Source organism: Porites lutea, chromosome 14 (genome assembly GCF_958299795.1).
Source record: "Porites lutea chromosome 14, jaPorLute2.1, whole genome shotgun sequence".
Taxonomy (NCBI): domain Eukaryota; kingdom Metazoa; phylum Cnidaria; class Anthozoa; order Scleractinia; family Poritidae; genus Porites; species Porites lutea.
The window spans coordinates 9310524-9333008 of NC_133214.1; the positions used below are offsets into that span (position 1 = coordinate 9310524).

At 38.2% G+C, this 22485-nt stretch overlaps 2 protein-coding genes across 2 annotated transcripts in view; both read right to left on the bottom strand.

Annotated features, from left to right (window-relative positions):
• The window catches only part of LOC140924076 (uncharacterized), a 136424-nt gene that overhangs the window by 103131 nt on the left and 10808 nt on the right, over positions 1–22485 (bottom strand). The gene's annotated exons all lie outside the window — the stretch shown is intronic.
• Positions 1809–7137, bottom strand: LOC140923910 (uncharacterized). The gene is made up of 2 exons (XM_073373928.1): positions 6234–7137; positions 1809–2352 (listed from the first exon to the last, which is right to left on the bottom strand). Exons 1-2 carry the CDS (start codon positions 7135–7137, stop codon positions 1826–1828), a joined length of 1431 nt encoding a protein of 476 aa, XP_073230029.1. The 3' UTR covers positions 1809–1825.

Genomic DNA, 22485 nt, shown 5'->3' on the forward strand with positions numbered 1-22485 from the left:
ACGCATGGAGCCTATGTATTAAACGCCCCCGCTTGGACTCCTAAAATTAAATAGACGCCCCGGACGCTTAAAAAGTCATTTACAGTATATACATACATACATACATACATATATAAACTTTATTTATCCTCGGATTTTAGTGTAGCTTACATAGCTAGTATCTCCGATCCTAACTAATTTTAAAAGTTACAACATATATAATATAATATTAATTAATGTATTATTAACTAAAACCGTGCACTAACAATTTGCGCTTAAATTCACTATAATCTACAGTCTTATGCCTAGGATCTCTTGGTGGCGGTCTGCAATAACATCGATCATCAATTGCAAGCGATGAATTTCGACGGCAGAAGTTTTTTTACAGAGAAAATCATGATTGAAGAAATTTAGACTATCAGCTTCAGAAGGAGAGCGAAAATCAAGACATTTCATGGATATTTTTAAGCGCGTCTCATTTAGCAGACGAGTTTTCTTCTGTCGGCTAAGTATGCGTGTAGGAAGTGCCTTTCAGTTCGGCTTTTTACAGTCGAAACCTTGCTTTCTTCTCAAAAATCGACCTTGGAACTTCCTTGGAACTAATGTTACACCGAGGACAACCCAATATCAACTTGGCACTTTTCCCACCGATGGATACAAGAACGCGAACCCGCGGTAATTGTTTGATTTCTATCTTCTTTTTTCATCCGGCAGACAATGTTACCCATCCAGTTTCGAACCCCGCCCGACCACGGCTTAAACTTACTTGAGTGGTGCTTAATTGAGTGGTTGCAATTGAAAGACGGTGTTGTACAAATTCCCTAGTCATCAACCCTGAGAAGCCTAAGCTCCTGGTTATCGGATTTCCGCAGACAACGAAGAAGCCTACCATTTTTTCCCGGTGGTTAAATTACTGGGTAAAGAAATTAAACCTGTACCTGTGGCCAAGGATCTGGGTGTAATAATTGACTCCTCTCTAAGTTATAATGAAACTGCAATGAAATTGCATTCGCTATTTTCCAATTCCCCATAATACACTCTGTTTGCCCCCAAATTTTGCATAAACCATTGTTTTTAAATGCTCCTGGGAGTATTGCATTTTCCCAAGAGCATTTTAAGACAATAACTTATGCAAAATTTGGGGGGCAGACAGAGTGTATTATGGGGAATTGGAAAATAGTCAATGCATTGATTAATTAGGAACAATAGAATCAAGCACCTTCTTGATAGAAAGACGCCACCTTTACTAATTAATGCTTTTGTTTTCAGTAAATTGTTTTATTGTTCCACCGTATGGAGCAACACCTCTAAAACAAATGTAACAAAAATGCAATTAGTTCAGAACTTTGCCGGCAGGATAGTTCTTGGTCTCCGGAAGTACAATCACATTTCTGAGGGATTGAAGTCACTTAGATGGCTTCCTATTGCTGATAAACTACTTTTAAATGATTGTGTTATGGTCCATAAGTGCCTAAATATTGTTCGAGCACCAGACTACCTCAGTAAAAAATTTACATGTAGACAAGCTCATCACGATAGAAATATACGATACAAAAAAGACCTGAATCTACCTAGATGCAGATTACAAACTGGGCAGCGATCTTTCGCCTTTAGAGGGGCTACATGTTGGAGCAAACTACCCAAAGACATGAAAGAAGTAGCAGATTGCCGAATTTTTAAGAAGAGATTAACGAATATCTTCTTAAAATGACTTTCATCATTTTACTACTTATAATTAGTTGACTATTTTTATTACTTTTTCTTGTATCTTAAGTTAGCTGTAAATAGTTTGCCCATTGTGACTGAAAAGCGCTGTAAAGGGAGTCTCAATAAACGTATGTATGTGCTATTTTAAACCAAGTTTCGTGAGGGTAGGCGGGCCACCTATTTCTGCTATAAGAAAGCCAAGATTTAATTGGAAGCAAACCTGGTTCACAAATGAATCGTCTCTCTTTTCACCATCTGCATCATCCGCCTTTATCCCACTCCTGTAATTTTCATTTTTAAGCTGGTCACTGTCGTGTATTTCTGCATCTTCTTCCTCCTCCTGAAAACAAAGCTTTTCCACCACCATCTGTGCCACATCCTTAGAACAACCCAACAACCCCCTTTCACTCTTATCAATGGGCTGCCAGTTCTTAACTACGTCGGCATGCACTTGGAAGATTGACGGATCCACTTCAATTCCTTCAGTACTATTTTCGTTGCGATTGAATGGCAGACCAATGAGAGATTTTTTCAAGCTTGTTTTTCCTGCCCTATCCTGACCAATAAGCAATATCCGAGAACGCTGAACACTAACAGCTCCATCTCTAAGAGCACGTTGATACACAAGCTGCGCTCTTTCTCCTCGGGCTTCTATTTCCTTGGGAGCTACAAAGAATAAAAAATTTTAAAATCGTGTGTCAGACATGACCCTCGTAAATGTGTTGTTTTACTTGTCACGTCATTCTTAGAACCAACCGGTAACCTGCAGATCATGGAGGTACAGTTTCACAACTCACTAATCCCTTCATGGGCAAACACAACTGCAACTCTGCATGCTTTGTTCAAACTTACAGAGCGGACACTCAAACCGGGACACTTGGAAGAAGACTTTACAATCACAACGTTTTCTGAAAACAAGATTCTCATTTTTTTTTTTTTTTGCATACGGGCCGTGCAACAACATCCATCAATTTGAGGGCTGTTTCCTGATAGGTCAGGTAAATTTAAACGCTTTTAAAAATTCCAACAGTTGCATAGCTGAATACTTGAATTTTATTAGTCTGTCTGCAAAAACACTTGAGAATCTTTTATTTTGAGAACACGTTGTGACTGGACAATTTTTCTCCAAGTGTCCGGTTTGATCGTCCGCACTGCAATGTACTAGTTTAGTCTTGATGGTCTTTTTACCCACAGTAATGTTGTTAAAATGATTCAGTGTTTACCGACTACTAGCAGCTGCTACTCAGATTAATGCTAACAATCAAGAACATAATTAAAGAAATCTTACCATAGAAGGTAAGTGAATTGAAAGTTACTTATATGGATGGGCATTAACAAATGCTGCTTCGCTTTATCTTGTTTTATTTATATGTAATTTATCGCCTTTAGTATAACCAACATAAAGCAGCTAACTTTGCGCAGTTTAATTTTGATTCGAGGTTTTCAAAAAAACTTATTATTAACTGCCAGTTATCTTTTGGTTTGAATGTTTTAGTTTTCAATGAGAACAAATACTTTTGTCTTAAGATTTTTAGTGCTTACTTTTTTCTTCTTAATTGTCTGATTTTCAATATTAAAACTAGACAGTAAATCGCAGAAAACAATAACACATCATTATTGATCATTATTTCCCATTATTTCACAGTTAGGATACCGAACCAATTGGCTTTTAGGTTAGGAGAGCTGCTACGTACAGAAAATTATAACGGAGAAATTTTGGTAGTCACGTGACGGTACGTCTACCCGTTGTACCGTCCGACGATTTACATCACAGGGCGCCAATGTGAAATGTCACCCTTTTGTAGCCAATGTGGGTACCTGCAACCTTTCTGAAAGTCAATGTTTTAGTGTACATCAATGCTTCTATGTAGATTACATATAATCAAATGTGCGATAAAAATAAATACCTTTTAAAATATTTAAAATAAAACATAAAACTTTAATTACATAGGCACTTTAAAATTAATTACAAAAAAGGTACGTATATGCAAAAAATGTAGAAATAAATAAAATGATAGAATAGTGTACGTATGAAAGTTACTAGCTTTCAATTGATTGCAGGCGTACGTTTATTTTTGTCAGCAGGAATCAAGTTGATTGTTTCCTGGTTACGGTGAAACGTGAACTCTCTCAGAGGGCCTTTTCATGAAAATCACAGTAACTACCAGACCTAGAAAACTGCTTTATTCATGATCGAAGTTTTATAATTGAAGGAAATTAAATAAACCAACAGTTAGTGAGAAAAAGTGTTTCACGTCTGTAAAATTTTTGCGACTTTGCGAAGCTTTACATTCGTTAGCTTTTAACAAATCACTCTCAACTTGCCAACCTGCTGTTGTAAATGTTTCATTGAATTGGCGAGAGTAGTTTTCCAGTGCGATGATTTTTTCCTGTTCTTCGGATAGCTTCGTATTTAAAAGGTTGATTTGACTCTCCTGCAGAGCAATTTTCGCTTTAGCGCTTTGTGAAACACCATTGTCCTCTAGGTGTTTTTCCAAACTTTCTTTATGTTTCTTTCGGAATTCTGCGTGTATTTTTAATTCATCTCGGAGATCTTTGATTGTGTCCCACGCCGCGTTCAATGACGTTTCCATATCGTTTACTGTCAATTTTACTTTCTCAATTTCTTCGTTGAGTTCATGTCTAAGACATGATAACTCGGATTTTAGACTGCCGAAGAGGTCTTCCATTCGAGATTCCAAATGACACAACTTATCCATAATGTTGCTGAGTGAGACGTGATCGTCGTCCTTACCTGGCTTCCCATCGCGGAGCAAGCGTTTCGGCGATGGTTGATATTGTGAAGAGGATGAACTCGAAGAGCGTGTTTCACGTTGATTCAGCTTAGACATTGATTTAGAAATGATTATATGATCAGAGGGTGTTTATATAGCGGCGTCTGTCCCTTTCCGAATGAAGGAATCAGAGAGAATTTTTTTTGCGACTTTCGGCCATCATGCTCTTCCCAGTCCCTCGATTCGACGCGACTTAGATTCGAAGTTTGCCCTAGACCTTAACTGTTAATTTGGCTATTGTAAATGACCTCATAGATACCCACTTCCAAATAAACGCCTCTTATACAACAAATGCTCCTCTCTACGCTGATAAAATTGATTTAGACGCCCCATACGAGAATTACTACAAAATACTACGATTAAGAAAAAGGGATCAAAATCATTCAATCCATTCAGATTCTTGCTTTAATAATAAACAAGGCTTTGTGTATTTCATCTTGTTCAATGAAAATCACAGTAACTACCAGACCTGGAAAACTGCTTTATTCATGATCGAAGTTTTAAAATTGAAGGAAATTAAATAAACCAACAGTTAGTGAGAAAAAGTGTTTCACGTCTGTAAAATTTAGCGACTTTGCGAAGCTTTACATTCGTTAGCTTTTAACAAATCACTCTCAACTTGCCAACTTGCTGTTGTAAATGTTTCATTGAATTTTCATTCATGTCATGACGGCGACTCAATACTTGTTCCTTGTCCCGTGCCGCTTAACTTGTTTTTTTGAAGCAAGTGAGTTTGACTTTACCGTAAAATTCAGAAAATAAGCCTCCGGGCTTATATTTTTCAAAGTCCTGCAAAGGCCCTTTATGAGGGGCTTACATTCGAAGGGGCTTATCTACGGAGGGAAATTTGCGTTTCAAAATCGATTGGGCTATCCTTATAGTTGGAAGTAAATTTACCGTTTTTGCTTTGTTTTACTTTGTATTTGAGAGCAATTTTCCAAGTACAAGCCCCCGGGGGCTGATATTTGGAGGGGCGATTTAACGGAGGGTTTTTTGGGTTACCGGTTTGGGGGGCTTATATTTCACTCTTTTATTAAGCAACTTGTAACAGTGTTGTAAGGAGATTCTGTTTTCATTCTTATTTTTTTTTCAAGGTCTTTTAGGTTTTAGATTTCGAGACACCGATTGCCACCGACCTACCATACAGTAAAGTTTCGATTACAGAGATTTCCTCCAATAACCCAATCCAGTTCACAGATATGATTTAAATAAATGTCTAAGTGGGTAATTTAACTCGAATTTGGAGTATACCAATGCCTGCTGAACTCAGAAAGTAGAGGGCGAAACTGTATGGGCCTAATTCAGTAGGGTGCGAACATACTGATATTCCTTGTTTTCGGTCTTAGATCAAAGCAGTCAGTCAAAATGCCGCGAGAATCAAATATTTTTCAAGATTAAATAGATAAAATAAAATATCACCTCTTGTGGTCAAAGTAAAGTTTTCTGAAAAAAAATGATTCTCTGGTCTTTTTCCGTATGGAAATACTTGTTTGAGTTGAAACTCCATACATTATTTTAAAATTTACATCTAACTAAATTGGACGGCGCGTGTACTGTCTGTGATCGCTAACATTGCTGCGAGCCCTCAGTCGAGCAGCACAATAATCTTTGGGTCTCCTGTGGTTCCTTGGGTGTCCTGTCGCTATTTAGATGTTACAATCTGGATTTATGTTTGTCACGAAGATTTTTAGCAGTTCATTTGTTATTAATGTAATAAGGGTTCAATTTAACTTAGCCTTTATTTGTCCTCACCTGCAATATCAGTAGACACTCCTCTTTTCTCCAACTTTAGAGCAAACTTTATAGCATCAACAGTTAAAGGGTTACCACACACATACAGCCGCCACAGCTTCTTTAGGTCATCAATCTCAGCAGGTAATTCAGTAAGATTGTTTCCATCCAAGTACAGCTCTCTAAGACAGTTCAGCTTTTGAATACTGGTAGGTAAACCAACCAACTGGTTGTTACTCACATTCAGCTTCCTCAGCTCCTTTAGGTCACCAATCTCAGCAGGTAATTCAGTAAGATTGTTTCCACCCACGTTCAGCCAATAAAGACTGTTCAGCTTTTGAATACTGGTAGGTAAACCAACCAAATGGTTGTTACGCACATTCAGCTTCCTCAGCTCCTTTAGGTCACCAATCTCAGCAGGTAGTTCAGTAAGATTGTTTCCATCCAAGTACAGCTTTCCAAGGCTGTTCAGCTTTTGAATACTGGTAGGTAAACCAACCAACTGGTTGTTACTCACACTCAGCCTCTCCAGCTCCTTTAGGTCACCAATCTCAGCAGGTAATTCAGTAAGATTGTTTCCATCCAAGTACAGCATTTGAAGCCAGTTCAGCTTTTGAATACTGGTAGGTAAACCAACCAACTGGTTGTCACGCACATTCAGCTTCCTCAGCTCCTTTAGGTCACCAATCTCAGCAGGTAATTCAGTAAGTCTGTTTCGATCCAAGGAAAGCACTTCAAGCCTGTCCAGCTTGTTAATACTTGTTGGCAACTTAGTCAGATTATTGTCATCAAGCCTAAGTGTCTGCACTTCACTCAGTTCAGCGACTACATCAGGTACCCTGGATAGTCCTTTTCCCTCCAGATTCAAAGTTCGAAAACAGTTAAGCCATCCAGCTTGCTTTTCAGCACTGGAATAATCCTCCATGTTTAAGATTATTAAAGCAGACTTGTCTTTTTTATTATATAACTAAAATGATAAAAAACATCTGTAGTTAGCAAATTAAACACCTTTACCAGTCAATGTTTCTAAAAACCATATCGGTGAATTTTGTAGTAAAATAAGAAAAGAAAAGAAATCTGTTGCTATTGTTGTTAATTTTCAAAACACAGTATTGCATGACATCTTTCTGTATTACACTGATTACTCAAACTACCTGCCCAGGGTTAGCTAGGCCAGCATTATTTCATGTTGACAACAATGATTCTCAATGAAACGAAGACCAAAGCGATGCTCGCTACCGGTAAATGGATCGAGAAAAGAATGAATAACCAGCAGTTGCAAGTTAAATATTATAAATACCACCGAACTTAAACAAGTGAGCTCACAAAAACTTTTAAGTGTCACAATTGATCGGAAACTCTCTTTTGATGACCATATTGACGAACTCTGTAATAAGTTCTGTCAACGAATTGCCGTGCTGAGTAAGATTAAGTGATTAGTTCTTCCTTTGGAACAGAGGAAAGGGTTTTACAATGCCATGATAAAGCAAGCAATGCTGTATGTCTCCAATGTATGGTCCGCGTGCTCCATTGGGAATTTGCAGAGAGTTTTTCGTCTCCAGAGGCGAAGCTGTGCACGCATTAATTATTCTTGACGCCAACACGCAAGCAAACAGTGATGAACTGTTTACGAGATTGGATTGGCTCCCCCTTCAACTTGAGGTGAAGGTGAACATCTGTGTTCAGGTTCACAAACGTATAAATGGGCGTAGCCCAGGCTATATGAGTGATCTCTTAGACCCTGTTTACATGGAGTGGGGGACCCCGGTCTAGTGGGGTAGGTTTCTTTTGTTTTGTGTTCCCCAGAGCGTGAAAACAAAAGAAACCAACCCCATTAGACCGGAGTCCCCCACTCCATGAAAACAGGCCCTTAGTGTTGAATTCGGACATTCTGAATGAACGAAATAACAGAAACTCCTTAAACTTAGTCTACCCTCACTTTAAGCGCGAAATCGAGAGGGGGAGGGGGGCGTACATTTGGTGTGAGGGCAACAAGATTGTGGAATGCAGTGCCAAATTCTTTAAAGAAGATTGAATGTGCACATAGTTTTAAAAAGGCCTTAATTGACTTTTATGCTTCTTCTTAATTTTCTTTGTTGTATTTTTATTGTTTGATAACTTCCTAGTGCATTGCCAGAAATAGTGGACATTTCGCGCCCGTGATTAATTGTCAGCGGAATCTCATTTCCAAAATGGCGGACAAAAACAATCGTAGTCAGGGAAAGCGTATCCCCTGCGATTTTTTAAATAATTTGAGCTCTGTGGATCTGTTTTACGAAGAAAAAAACTGGAATGAAACACCTTGCAAGGAAATGTTAGGTTTATACTCGGCCGAGCGGCTGATAGCAACAAAACAGTTCGCGGCTGTACCTTTCGTGACATTTTCGTGACAATTTTGTTTTAAAACCAAGCCTGGTAGGCTAATCGAGGATTTTTGAATGCCTGGAACCTAGTTTATATCCCGTGAAGCATCTCTGGAGTTGTAGCAACAACCAAAATGGCGATTCGGTGAGGTTTGGAGTTGTGAAGCTTTGTCCGACCGAAATAAGTCATTCGCAACCATGGCGTCCATTACTGGACTACAGATGGAAAACTGCGAGAAAAAATGCGCCTTTGGAAGTATTTTCCAGTGCAAAAATCGTCCTTTTAACGACTGTTTTGGAAACATCTTCCATCGCAGAAGTGATATCGAGTCGTGCAAATTTACTTCAGTGAAGGGTTTATCCTCTAATCGACGAGTGTGTCGCATGACTTCGGCAAGATTTTAAGACAATGTATGGAGAAATGGAGCGTACAACGAGAGATAAAAGTGGCCACTTCGGGAAGTAAGTAAACCTACTTCTAATTAGCTATTTTTAACCCAGATGCGAAGGTTGCACAGCACTTAACATGTTTCGAGTCGTGCACCGAACACCAGTGAGCTCATAATCGATATATTTGAAAAAGTTTCCTTTTCTCCATACATTTTCTTATACGAATTCGCAGCCATTGTGGCCTTGGTGCGCACGCGCAACCGCCATCTTGTCCCTAATTTCTGGCAATGGACAACTTTTAATTGTACTTTTTGCTGTTATATTTTTAATTGTAATTTTTCGGATTATTCTATGTATATTTTCAGTTGTGATTAACTTTTTATAATGAGGGCCGCTGGTTTGTCAGTTTACTGTTCTGCGTTACCCTCTTTAAATAAAGTTGAACATTACATACATCAGTCCAAAAAATGTGCAAAATTAAGGCAAGCAGGTAGTCATGCATGGCCAAGGAAACAAGGTGACAATTAATGTTAACAATCAACTTCTGGCAATCGATTACTAAACTGATATGACTTCCAGAGAACTTGGTTTACGAAAATCATATATAGAGGATATTACATGGCCGCGCGGAGATACGAAATTTCTCTTCGAGTGTTGAAAAATATTTCATGAGTGAGCGCAGCGAACGATAGCCTGTGTACAGTAGTCTCCCCTCCCTCAGGAAAAATCGGAAGAGGAGACGTCTTTGAATCGCCGACGATAATCGTGTTCCGGTATAAATATGCATAAATTATTTTTTTGTTCTTTCGTTGACAGTTGAAAAGGCACAGGTAGGTCGAACATAGACGAACATCTTCACGTTGAAGATTATTACAGTCAAGCCAGGCCAAGCGTACCTCCCAAGATTCATTAATGTATTTATTATTCGAAATTAAGTTGAACCGTTGGTAGTTGTAGATTTCAGATTCATCTCTGTGTGCATTTTTGCATGCGTAATGAGCCGTGAATTCACACGCGATTTAGTTACGAAATTTCTACCAGCTCAGTTTCCCTGAATTTGATGTAAATGTCTTCTAAGACATTTAATCCATGATTTTCAATCTGACCAAGTGCAGAGAAGTTCCCTTAAAATATTCACTGCTCATTACGCATACAAGAATGCGATTTAAATTTGACACCAGTTACGGGAACGACTAACGGATTCATTTTTTCAGATAATCAATTCATGAAAAGAATCTTTTTGGGGTAAGCTTGACCCGCGGCCTTGGCTGTTAACGTTGGATTTTGTATGCCTTCTCTTTTATTTACAATACCGACCGGTACAGACAGATGCATCCGCAACCGGTGCAGCAAACATCGGTGGTCTTTTAATACCTTCTCATGCCTTTTCGAGAGAGCCGAAATACAAATACCGGTAAACAAATATGAATGTCCACAAAGGCTGAGCTTTTCCCCGGGGAATCTATTCTGAGGTTCATTCACCAATCACAACACCGGAAATTATTTGCGTCATGGCATTAACATTACAGCCAATCAGAGGCTGTCCCCAACATTCCAGGGAAACGGGAACACGATTATCGTCGGCGATTCACAGACGTCTCCTCTCCCGATATTTCCTGAGGGAGTGGGGACGTCTGTACACAGGCTAAGCGAACGAGTAAAATATTTTTTCAACACGAGAAAAGAAATTTCGTATCTCCAAGCGGCCATGTTATGTTCTATTTATTATATAAACACCAATGAAATACCAAACCATTTTAATTTAAGAGCCCATGACTGTAAATATCGAGGATCGCTGGCCAGGCTAAAAAAATCGAAAATTCTGATAATTTGTCAGAAAAAACCCTTTGGGGAACTATCTTCGAAAAAAATATTTTTAACTTTCAAGAATCTATAGTGTTCGAGAAAATGAGGAAAAACGAAAATAGCGGTTTTTACCTAATTAATTATGCAAAAATTAGAGTAAAAATGGTCTACTTTATCGCGTCGGTACCGAGGCAAGATTAAAAGCTATAAAACAGAAATATTTTTTTTAAAAAGCATTTTATCTTTTCTTTCTATCCATGGTATGTTTTAAACTATAAACACGATTTTGAATTTTTCACGGTTTTTTAAAAACTACCACCAAGCGCACTTTTTAAAATGGGTAAAAAATGAGCAACTTCAGAGGCAAAAAAATCACCTTGGTATGAGTGATACCTAGCCAAAATGTATACTAGGACAAAGTTCAGCTCTTATATTAACAGAATATGAAATAAAAAATCTGGGTACTCCGGATCCGTCTCTACAAAATAAACAGTTTCGTGACCACCAGTGGCAAAAGGTCACAAATTTGCATAAGTCAAATTTGTAAAGAAATGTTGTGGCAGCCTGTTTTGTTTCAATTCAGGGTCAATATGTGATGTTCGGAAACATCAGGAAGCAATAAAACGTTTTTTGATCAAGTTTATGTTAAAATATCAGAGTAATTAACCGTTCACAAAAAAAATAAATAAATAAATAAATAAAAAACGAACTCGAAGAAGCGTTATATAAAAGCGCCGGACTATTATGTAAACTATATCCCATGTCTCTGTTTTTTTTTCCTAACGTCCTTGTATTAGCATCCATCTGTATCATCTTAAATTCGCCTCTGGTATATCTAAAATAGGTAGGTACATTTTCCTTGAAATTTTATTTTGAAGGAGGTTTTTTGCGAACGGGATACACTTCGACTCGTGCGAGGAAGTCATAAACTAACAGTTAGAGTAACAATGTCACGCAACGACGTCTCGAGCAGCTTCGCCTTCTTTTATTGACTTTTTTTCCTTATGAAATTTTATGGAAACTTTGTTTTGAACAGGCAATGCGTTGTTCGTAACATCATTTGTTTCTCGTTTTATTTTATTTTCAGAAAGAAGGGATACTAATTTTGCATGCCTGTCAGTCACGCACTAAAAGTTGGCATTTCCTTGACAGAGATGTTGAAATCTGATTTTTTTACTACGTATTACAAACAACAAACCGTCCCTTGGTTTATTCTATTTTTACTTTTTCACAAATAGAGGTATAATTAGGCAGCTACAAAAGGCCCTAGGAAACAGCTAAGTCATCGTAGTCCAGCGGTTTCTCTCCTCCGAAACGAATCCGAAACATCTCTCCCGCAAAAACTGCCCTTTTTAGGTCATCTCGGAGTTTTTTTTTTTTTTTTTTTTTTTTTTTTTTTTTTTTTTTTTATTTTATTTGCTCTGGGAGAGCATCATAACGCGATTAAAACTTTGCCAAATTATTCCCGATAGTTACTCTGCAGACATGACTGTTTCACTAGGCCTGAGATCAGACTCTTCTAAACTTCAACGCCAGATCAACTTTTGTTTTCTTATTGCCAGGCACTATATCTGGCTCTGCAAAACAAAAGAAGCTATACCTCTATTGCAAGGATTTCTCAAACACCTAAAGACAATTTACAACATACAAGCACAAGCAGAAGCAAACAATGTTCTGCCCAAACAATGGTCATTCCTACACGACATCACGTAGAAACTATCGTTTCTACCATGGCGCTATTCCCAACGCCCCCTGATATTCTCTATGTCTTTCATCCGTAGCTTATCCTGCCTCAATAACGCCAACTATCCTTAAATAAGTTTCTTCCGATGCAACTGTGTACTTGAAGCATACGAAATGTAATAATGTTTGAAAACAGTAGTATTGTTAGCAATGTAAGCAATAAGTATTGTCAGTATTGTAAGTATGGTATGAATGTTGTAAATAATGTAAGCAGTGTAAGCAGTGTTCAATATTGTAATTATTGGGTTATATCTCGGAGTTGTACCACCTGCCAAGGGGCGTTTTCCTTCAAATACAAAATGATATTTGTTCAGTGATTTCAAAATATAATGTAGCAGCACCTAAGTGTGTAAATCTATACGCGCAACTCATGAAACAACCGACGCCGCCGAAGAACTGGAAAAGGCCAGGAGACTACAGTCGAACCTCCCGAAAGCGACCACCCAAAATGCGAAGACTTAGTGGTCGCTAACGGGAGGTGGTCTCTTACGAGAATCTAACCACGGGAGGTTTCTTTGAGAAGAAAACCGGACACATCTACTTTAAGGAAGAGAATTTATTGCATGCAATTTCCAAGTTACGATATGTGCTGTTCCATGTTGATGTTGTTTCTACCACAAGGGATCGCTTGCAAGAGTTTAAAAACAATGCAAAATCATTAAACCGTCAGCCCCAATTAGTGGTCGCTGGCGCTCGCAGGAGAGATTCCAGCTGGAAGACTTAAACTGGGTGGGTGCCGATTACTGAGGCTAGCCAGTTAGCATGATGTGGGAATGGCTGAAAAAGAGATTTGCAACACAAGACTGCTACATTGGACTTCATAGAAGCCAAAATTTGGACGTCTCTTACGAACCTATATCGATCTTTCTCTCTAGCTCTCTTTTTTCCCTTTGCCTTTCTTCTTCTGTTGCTCCGGCTTTTGATCGTCTTCTCACTGTCTTTGTTTTGCAAGGAATTTTGCCTGGCTAACTTTTCAGGAAAGGGACATTTAATTAATCTGTAAAGAATAGAAGGTGAATAGAAAAACTGGAAGTAGATTCGCTCACCCCAAATGTTGCTTTTGTGTGTGTGTGTAACTCTGTCAAGATACATGAAGATAGGTGAAAATTTGGTGAATGAGGTACCAGTGGAAAAATCCATCCTTGCTGATTTTGATCAGTTCATCATCCTGGTGAATAAATGGAAAGGTAAATGGGTTCATGAAGGATACCGTAAAATTCCGAAAATAAGCCCCTCCTTGTATAAGCACCTTCAAATATAGGTCCCCAAACTTGTAACGTAAAAAACCGTCCGTTAAATCGCCCCTCCATATATAAGCCCCCCGGGGCTTGTACTTGGAAATTGCCCTCAAATACAAGGTAAAACAAAGCAAAAACGGTAAATTTCCTTCCAACTATAAGGTTAGCCCAATCGATTTTGAAACACAAAATTCCCTCCATAGATAAGCCCCTCTGAATATAAGCCCCTCCTAAAATAAGCCCCCCAAAAAGAGCCTTTGAAAAATATAAGCCCCGGGGCTTATTTTCGGAATTTTACGATATTCTTGGTTCAAAAAATAAAAAATAAAAAACACCAAAACGACCCCAGTGCAGTACTCCCTCCATCTGATTTATTTTTTCTATTGAGCGTTCAAGGAAGGTTTCAGCTAATCAATGACTCAATTAATTACGGGTTTGTCCACTTGGCGATCTTTGACTATCTTTGGGTGTTCGAAATCATATCTGGACTTAATAGTGTCGAACGCACGAACAGTGAAGAGGCAGACAGAGGAGGTGGAAGAATTTCATAAAAGAGAGAAAAGGGGGCAATAATTACTTTAATCTTGTCTTCACTTACCTTATTTTTAATAAGTGAGACTTGGCAATTTCACCAAAATATAACTTTGAAAAACTTCTGAGAAAATTAACTATTTCGGATTTTTATTGATTGAAAACTTAGGGTCTGATGTATAGTATTAATGGCAAATCCCCTAAAATGCCTTGATGAATGAACCATCGGTACCATAAAAGCATGTGCCCGCTCCAAGAAAGATGTATGGCTACAAAACTCATTCAGGTGAATTAAGTAAAGTTAAGTCATCTAACATGAATAATATTTCTTTACACACTTCATAAGCTCACATTTTTTTTATCGTACCGGTAAAAATAAAGTGTGACTGTGCTGAGTTTGACAACGGTCACGCAATTGCAGAATACAGTACTCCAACACCCGACAACAATTTGTGAGCAACCTTAATTTTGTAATGTACAATTAAGAAGAGCTAACATACTAATTACCAAACATTTAATATTAGCCATTCTCTTGGTTATGCTATTCTTAAGCCTCATTGCGTGATGCTGACAGTTACGATAGGAATATGCAGATGCATCATGCAAATTTGCCACATTGTGTCACCAACCTTCACAGCTATTTGTTATCAGGGATATAAATTTTTCTGATCCTTTACTTAATTTTAGCTTCATTTAAGAGTGATTTTCTGTAAAATTCGAACTTCGGCCTGACACGGTACCTCATCGATTTGGCTGATTTTCGGCATGTAGTCTTAGAATGGTGTCCTAAATACTGAATGCATATTATAAGGTTCGAATTCTCTTTGGTTTCAAAGATACAGGAATAACAGTTTTGACGAGGCCTCGAGGGGCCGCCATGTTGGTGAACTGAAGGAGATTTACAGTAATTAATTCTAGCCTTATCATTAAAATTACTTAATCGTGACTCATACAGTTGCAAAGAACTATCCTTCCTCCTTTCATTTACCTACTCTTATCTGAAAATGGTTAAGCCTGAGCTACGAACGGCTATAACTTCTCACAGCACTTTTTCGTTACTTAAAAGGTACACAAATTTGGTATAAATTGGAAGGTCAATATCACCGATGCCACATCGATTTAGACTAAGCCATTTTAACTAAACATAGTTTGTTTATAGGTAAGTTAGACTGTTGAATAAAATAATTGGGCAAATGTAATGGAGCAGAAATATAATTGCATGAATACGCAATGGTTCAGCCACTTGGCCGCTAAAACTTCCAAACAAAATTCGGCGAATATTTGAAAAGAAAATTCTTTAAAAATTGATCGTGCCTCTTAAAGCCTATCTATCGCTTAAAAACCCTTCCTTCTAATGTAAAAAGATGATCTTTTGATTCTGACCTTACGAAGAGCTTGAAATTCTCGCTAAAATGAAAATTATAAATTTTGTTACACACGGTACTAGCTCAAGTTTGCTCTTCGATTTGCCAGACCAATAGTGAGCTGCTCGTGTACTGCACAGTTACAATTTTCTCTGTAGTATTTCGCTGTATACAGCTACAAATTACATATTTCCTCACACAAAGATAACGCAAACGTTGTCAATTTTTATCAAAAGGCTAGAAAAACAAACCGTGCACTGCAGTTTTATGCAAATTATATGGTATTCGATAATTACACGTGTAAACAGGAACATACCTTTGCTAATGTACACTGTTTGGCAGATCTTTCCAGCGTAAGATATAAAACTAGTACATGAAATGAAATTAAAGAACTCATCAAGTCAAATTACCTGATCGTACCGTCATTACCGAATGATAAGTCCGAAAAATATGACATGGAATGTTCGGTGGGAGACGAAGCTATTTTTAGGAGGACAATGAACTGCACGCTGGAACGGAACTGAAATTAACAACCTTAATCAAGTTCAGTCTTCTTGACGCTATTAAACGTTTCACCCGACTTTGAACAGGAAGTTGTTTTTTATTTTCTTTCTCATTCTTCATGTATTCTGCAGTTCGCCCAGTATTTTTTCGTAACTTTTAATTTTCTAGCAAACTGAAACTGTTAAGAACTACCAACCCCCCCTCCCCCTCTTTGAGTGAACTTTCATACGGTCTGATTCACAATAATTTTCGAACGGTGACAAAGTGAAATTTGAAATGACATTTTATTTTAGTATTTTTAAAAGCTCTTTATTTTTTTTTCCGATAGCCAGGAATGTTTTGAACGTGAAGGCTCAAGTGTCGGTGTTTTTCACGACTCTGCTTGTGGGCTGACCTCACCACCAGTATTACATCACGGACATAAAATCTGATCCGAGAGGGTCATACAGTAACTGATGGGTCTCTGGAAAGGGAAATGCAGTCGCTTTGGAGCGAGCAGGCTATACAGATTATGAACTCACTGTTTATAACTCCATAACCGTATCTCAAAAGTCGAGCCAGCCCGGGGCTAGCGAACACAATTTTGGGGCCACTGGCCACGCCCTTATGTTTGGCGGGAAATTGGCAACCTCGTCCCCAGGGCTTTTCCCTTAAAAGATGGGTAAAGCCCTAGGGCCTATAGGGACGAGGTTGGGAAATTGACTGATTAGTCAAATCTCCTTAACTCCACGACAATGCACCTTTCCAAATATTGCCCTTCTAATCATCATATAGGTAGGGCCTCCCGTAAGCATTTGCAACTATTTTGATTTGTAGAAGACTCTTTAACAGTTTTCATTACCCCCACCCCCACCGCCCCCTCCCCCCTTCCATAACAAAAAATTCTCAGACCAACACTGAATTGCATGAAGGTATGACAAAATTATGACCATCTCGAGGCTAGGTTCATCACTGTAACTTACCACATAAAAGCTTTTTCGTTGTTTGCCAATGACGACTAATTCTGTTATGAATACTAAGGTCCCATAAACAACGCCACGTTTAGAAAGAGCTCGCCCTTTTTAATCCAAGAAAACCCAAGTAGCAATTTCGTCAACGGACAAAAGCCGTAAGAAAAGAACCGCGTCAAGTAATTCATAAAATCACAAACGCCTCATGACACCTTTTATTCACTCTTTCTTCGATAAAATAATTTTTATTTTTTGCTGCGGAGCGACCGTAGGGAGCGAACAGCAACATAATCAGGATTTAAGGGAAATATATAAGTGGCGACGAATTCTCAAATTCATCACTTTTTACCACAATGCATTGCATTTAACCAGAGTGCATTGCGCCAAGAACAACTCAAATAAAAACACGGGGAAGTTCGCATCGTTCGCTGCCCAGACTCAGAGTTTTCTTTGTAGCAAATTTTCTACAGCACGGTTAGAGGTCTTACCAAATTTAAGACACGCAGGAGTCTTTCAGATGAGTACGATGGTTAACTTGGGGATTGGATTTCAATTCAAGAGCCTTTGACTCGTCCACGTGTTAAACCTGACGAGAAGATGAGTATTTGCTCTTCGACTCCGCAACACGGGGAATATACAAATTCCAGCTTGCTAGAAGGTGATGTGAAAGTGAGAAAATGTCATGCCATGCTATTCTTAAGAACCTGTATGAGCCGAAAATGGATGTGATTTTGACCATTCGCTTCAAAATAACAGCGTAAATTGAGATAACAAAACATATGTTTTGTGTCCCACGTTGCAGACGAGGCCGTAAGCATAATTATGTTCTTTCATTCATTCATTGCCATGGAATATGCGTTTACATTGTTTTTTTACTGTTAATAGCTCGATTACTGCGGCTGGCGATCATCTTGCCGGCGGAAGTTTCCCAAAATTACGGAGGCAGTCTCAGTGGTGAGGTGTAGTCGCGTCGAGCCTATGGTACCGGGTTCGAGTCCTACCGAACTCTTTTTCCCTTCTTTCTTTTTTTTCCCGTTTTTTGTGTTGCTGTTTTCTATAAATATATAGCTAAATAACTGTTACTTAACTAAGTGCAATAAACGTTAACAGCAAGAAAAGTATCGTGTTTCCAGAGAAAAGATAGTACACCGTATATTAAATATATGGATAAACAATCTGAATTTTTATCATTTCCTACAATTTATTGTGGGAAAACCAGAGTTGATAACCACTTGATCATTTTTTAAACAACGTTCCCACGAGGTCTTTGTATAGACTGATAGTAATTATTCTAGTACTTTCCAACATGTAAATAGGACATTCAATGTCATTTTCGAGTCTTTTAAGTCCCACTGCCTAACTAATGCCAGTATCAACAGAATGTGCCGCAGCATTACTATCTTTTAGATACCCTAGTTTACTCATAAATGACATCAGCACGCGCGATTATGAGCATAGTAGCTTATGAAAAGAAAATTTAACCAATGCACATGAAAGCGTCTAAGACGGGGACTAGAGGGAATTAGGAACATCGTGCTTACCACTGGAATAATATTGGCTAGTTCTTTGAATAGACTCAATTAAAACCGTTTTTGTTCAGTAAGGAGCTGTACTATGGGGGGAAAGCTACATAAAGAAGATCGCATCAGAATACGGCACAGGACTAGGCTCTCAAAATCGATAAGATGCAAGACCAATTATTATGTAAAACAGAGAAAAATTCCTTGCGGGAAAAAAATGATGGCTAGGGAAAAGAAATGAAGGTGGAAAGTTAGGATCGTAGCTTCTTTTCAGGTAATCGATCATATACGTTAACTTCCGCTATCCGACGGGCATATCGGAAAGACTGAAAACACTCAATGGATGAGAGTATAATACATTCAAGAAGAAACCAATTTGAGATTTTTCACAACTCATTAAAAAAACAAAAAATGCGTACTACTCGGTTATACAAGATTTTTGTTTTAAATTTTAAATTTTTGCGATGGGGCATTAGCCCCCATACTCACTAGACACTACTTCACAATCATCGTGTTAAAATCAGTGAAATACTCAATTTGCATGGCGTACATTTTGAAGAACATTTGAAAACTATTTGGATTCCTACCCTTATACCTTTATTAAAAATTAAAGTTGGGAAATTTGTTGTTTTCTAAAAGTAGATTGAACAGCCGAACGATATTTTTTTACACGGAGTGGGGAAGGCAAAGCTTCACTTTTCTCCTCTTAGGTAGAAAGCGTCAGCAAAACGTGAGAGTCGTGTGGGGGTAAAGTGTTTAACCTAATTTTCTCACCGATTGCAAGTGCCATTTCATCCACGCATAACCTCACCTAGTCAACAGAATTAGTAAATGTAATGGGGAAACGTTACGAGAGAACTGAGTAAGATGTTAGCCGGGGCAAGTTTTGAAAATTGTGCGCACACCTGGAAAATCTTGGCTACGCTCCTGATAGAGACTTTTGCTGGAGAGAAATTGAAACGTGCTCGCTAATACAGTGACCACCACAAAGGACAAGCCATAGGATAGTTCCAGAAAACCACCCATTAAAATAGATCATGAAGTTGTCGCGGCGGAGGATGAACTTGAAGGCTTCTGATGAAGTGCAATTTTTCAAGGGAGCCCAAACAAGATTATGTACGATGGGCACAGCTTGTTTGATCTGGAAAATTTAGAGAAGCTCAAGGCAAATCGCTAGACAACACATGCTAGAACTGAAATAAAAATCTTTTGCGCTTTTGCACTCTGTCCCTAAGGGTAAAGGTGAAAGTTTCCCTTTATCAATGCATTAACCAAGTTGATTATGAATGTTTCCTTATGTTGGACGTCTTACTAACAAGCACAATACCACTACTTGTCCTCAGAGGCGTTTTTGAGTTGACGAGCAGAGAAAATTAGGTTTTGACGGTTTGACATTCAGGATGCCAGAGTGAAGACGCCTTTTGTACGATGACGTCATCGTCCGACAGTAAAAAGCGTTCGTTTTTTACCACTGCTATTACGTCAATCGGTACACTTATGTTGTCGAAATGTCTATAAGCATGGTAAATGATTTTACATTAAACTGCTGACACATCTTCAATCACTCCTCATTGTTCGCGATATCGGATAAACACTCTGGTCGCTAACTGAATTTTTTTTGCTGTTTACTTTATTTTGAATTGGGACTGTCTTGAGTTGTCCATGCATTGACTAACGATTTTAGGCTTTTTCAAGGAAACGAAAATCTGGAATTTTCCCGCGGGTGAGGCATGTGCGCACAGTTTTAAAGCCGTTCGGTGGGGTGACTGTGGGGTTTTTGTTGTCCTGGGCTCATCCCTCATTCTTCTTAACCCCCTCCAATTGAACCAATTTTTCTGTTTATCAAAAAACCCTTTATGGAAAGACAAAGAATCTCCTCAAAACAGGCTTCGTGATTGAGACAAAATACCTGAAAATTGTACACGGAACCGTTGTTAATGGTGTACAAGGTAGAATGAGTATATTCATTGCTTTGCCAACGCCCAATTTTTAAAACCGGAAGTAATGATGTTTATTTCAAGGGCTCATGTATCTGATCATGAGTTTTGAGTGAATCTTCAAACGCTGTAAATACATGTAGCTGGAACTATCATCGCATCCTCGCTCACCAATAATGATAACTTATATCAACTGCCATTATTTATTGCCTGGCTAAGATTTTTACGGATTCTTCAGTTCACTTGTTTGAAACCAGGCGGTTTCACGTGAGTTGTAACGCCATGCAAGGAACGTGACGACCCGCGATATGCGTGGGAAAATACTACTTTTTTTCGATCAAGGTGGAAACTGGCATCTTTGTCGTCGAGTAAGGTAATACATCTCAACTTTCATTACTATGGTTAATTTTAAAAGCTCTGGTTTCGATAAAGGAACTGGAGGAAAATCAGGAAAATTCCAGTTCGACTGTGATGGTTGCATTTTGTTTACGTGTCGTAGCATAAACATAACAAATTCATTTTCCTTTTCCTTATACAATCTGCCTTTTTTATACTGTTTTTCGCAGCAGAGTTATCGATTATATTACAGAGGCTAATTTTATTACACAGATCACTCAGATTTAATGACAGAAATTCTATTATCGATTGTAATTTTGGCAACACCTGGCGAGTATTCGGTGTAAAGATTATTGACAAAGTCGCTAGAACACTCTTCCATTCATTACTTTTGTTTCTGCTCCGTTAAATTTGCCCAATTTTTTTATTAACGAACTGGATTTGACTACAAACAATGAATATTCAGGCGGAGTGGCAAGCTTCAATGCGATGTGGCAAAAGAGATATACGCCTTTAAAATTCTGTTAATTTTGCGGGTCTAAAAAATTCAAAAAGTATACCCACCAAAAGTTTAATCGATCGTTGCGAAAACGTTATCAATTTCGAAGTAGTTTCTAAAAATACAATAAAGAGGGATTGTTCTTTCAATGTGTATCGGCAAAGGAAGATTAGCTTTGAAGACAGGGTTGTAGTCGAAGGCTCAAAACCAGCTTCTATTAACCAATATGGCGCCGGTCCAAGGCACCCAAAAACCGGCCATATCGATAATTTCCGAAATAGGAGGAATTAGAACCTAAAGTTACCTATTCCTTATTAAAGACCCAAAATCAAGTCTAGTTGCCAATTTTTAGCCAATTCGGTGAGATAGTGTGGCAGCGACTTTTCAATATAGCTCGAATCTTACAGACAACTGCTCTTAAAGGCGCTTTCATCCTTTCTCCTACGAATATACCATGAACCGAAACTAGAAAGAGGAGTCAGGCGGCATCATTTCTCTACAAATTTGACTTATGCAAATTTGTGACCTTTTGCCACTGGTGGTCACGAAACTGTTTATTTTGTTAAGGCGAATCTGGAGTACCCAGATTTTTTATTCCATAATCTGTTAATATAAGAGCTGAACTTTGTCCTAGTATACATTTTGGCCAGGTATCACACATACCAAGGTGAGTTTTTTGCCTCTGAAGTTGCTCATTTTTTACCCATTTTAAAAAGTGCGCTTGGTGGTAGTTTTTAAAAAACCGTAGAAAATTCAAAATCGTGTTTATGGTTTAAAACATACCATGGATAGAAAGAAAAGATAAAATGCTTTTAAACAAAAATATTTTTGTTCTATAGCTTTGAATCTTGCCTCGGTACCGATGCGATAAAGTAGGCCATTTTTACTCTAATTTTTGCATAATTAATTAGGTAAAAACCGCTATTTTCGTTTTTCCTCATTTTCTCGAACACTATAGAATCTTGAAAGTTAAAAATATTTTTTTCGAAGATAGTTCCCCAAAGGGGTGTTTCTGACAAATTATCAGAATTTTCGATTTTTTTGGCCTGGCCAGCGATTCTCGATATTTACAATCGTGGGCTGTTAATAGTT

What these genes read in the sequence shown, in the direction of transcription:
- LOC140923910 (XM_073373928.1), bottom strand. Translation starts at nt 7,137, where the DNA reads ATGGAGGATTATTCCAGTGCTGAAAAGCAAGCTGGATGGCTTAACTGT. An exon ending in AGTGTCTACTGATATTGCAG is followed by an intron (nt 2,353 to 6,233) that starts GTGAGGACAAAT and finishes TATTCTTTGTAG; the next exon opens with CTCCCAAGGAAATAGAAGCC.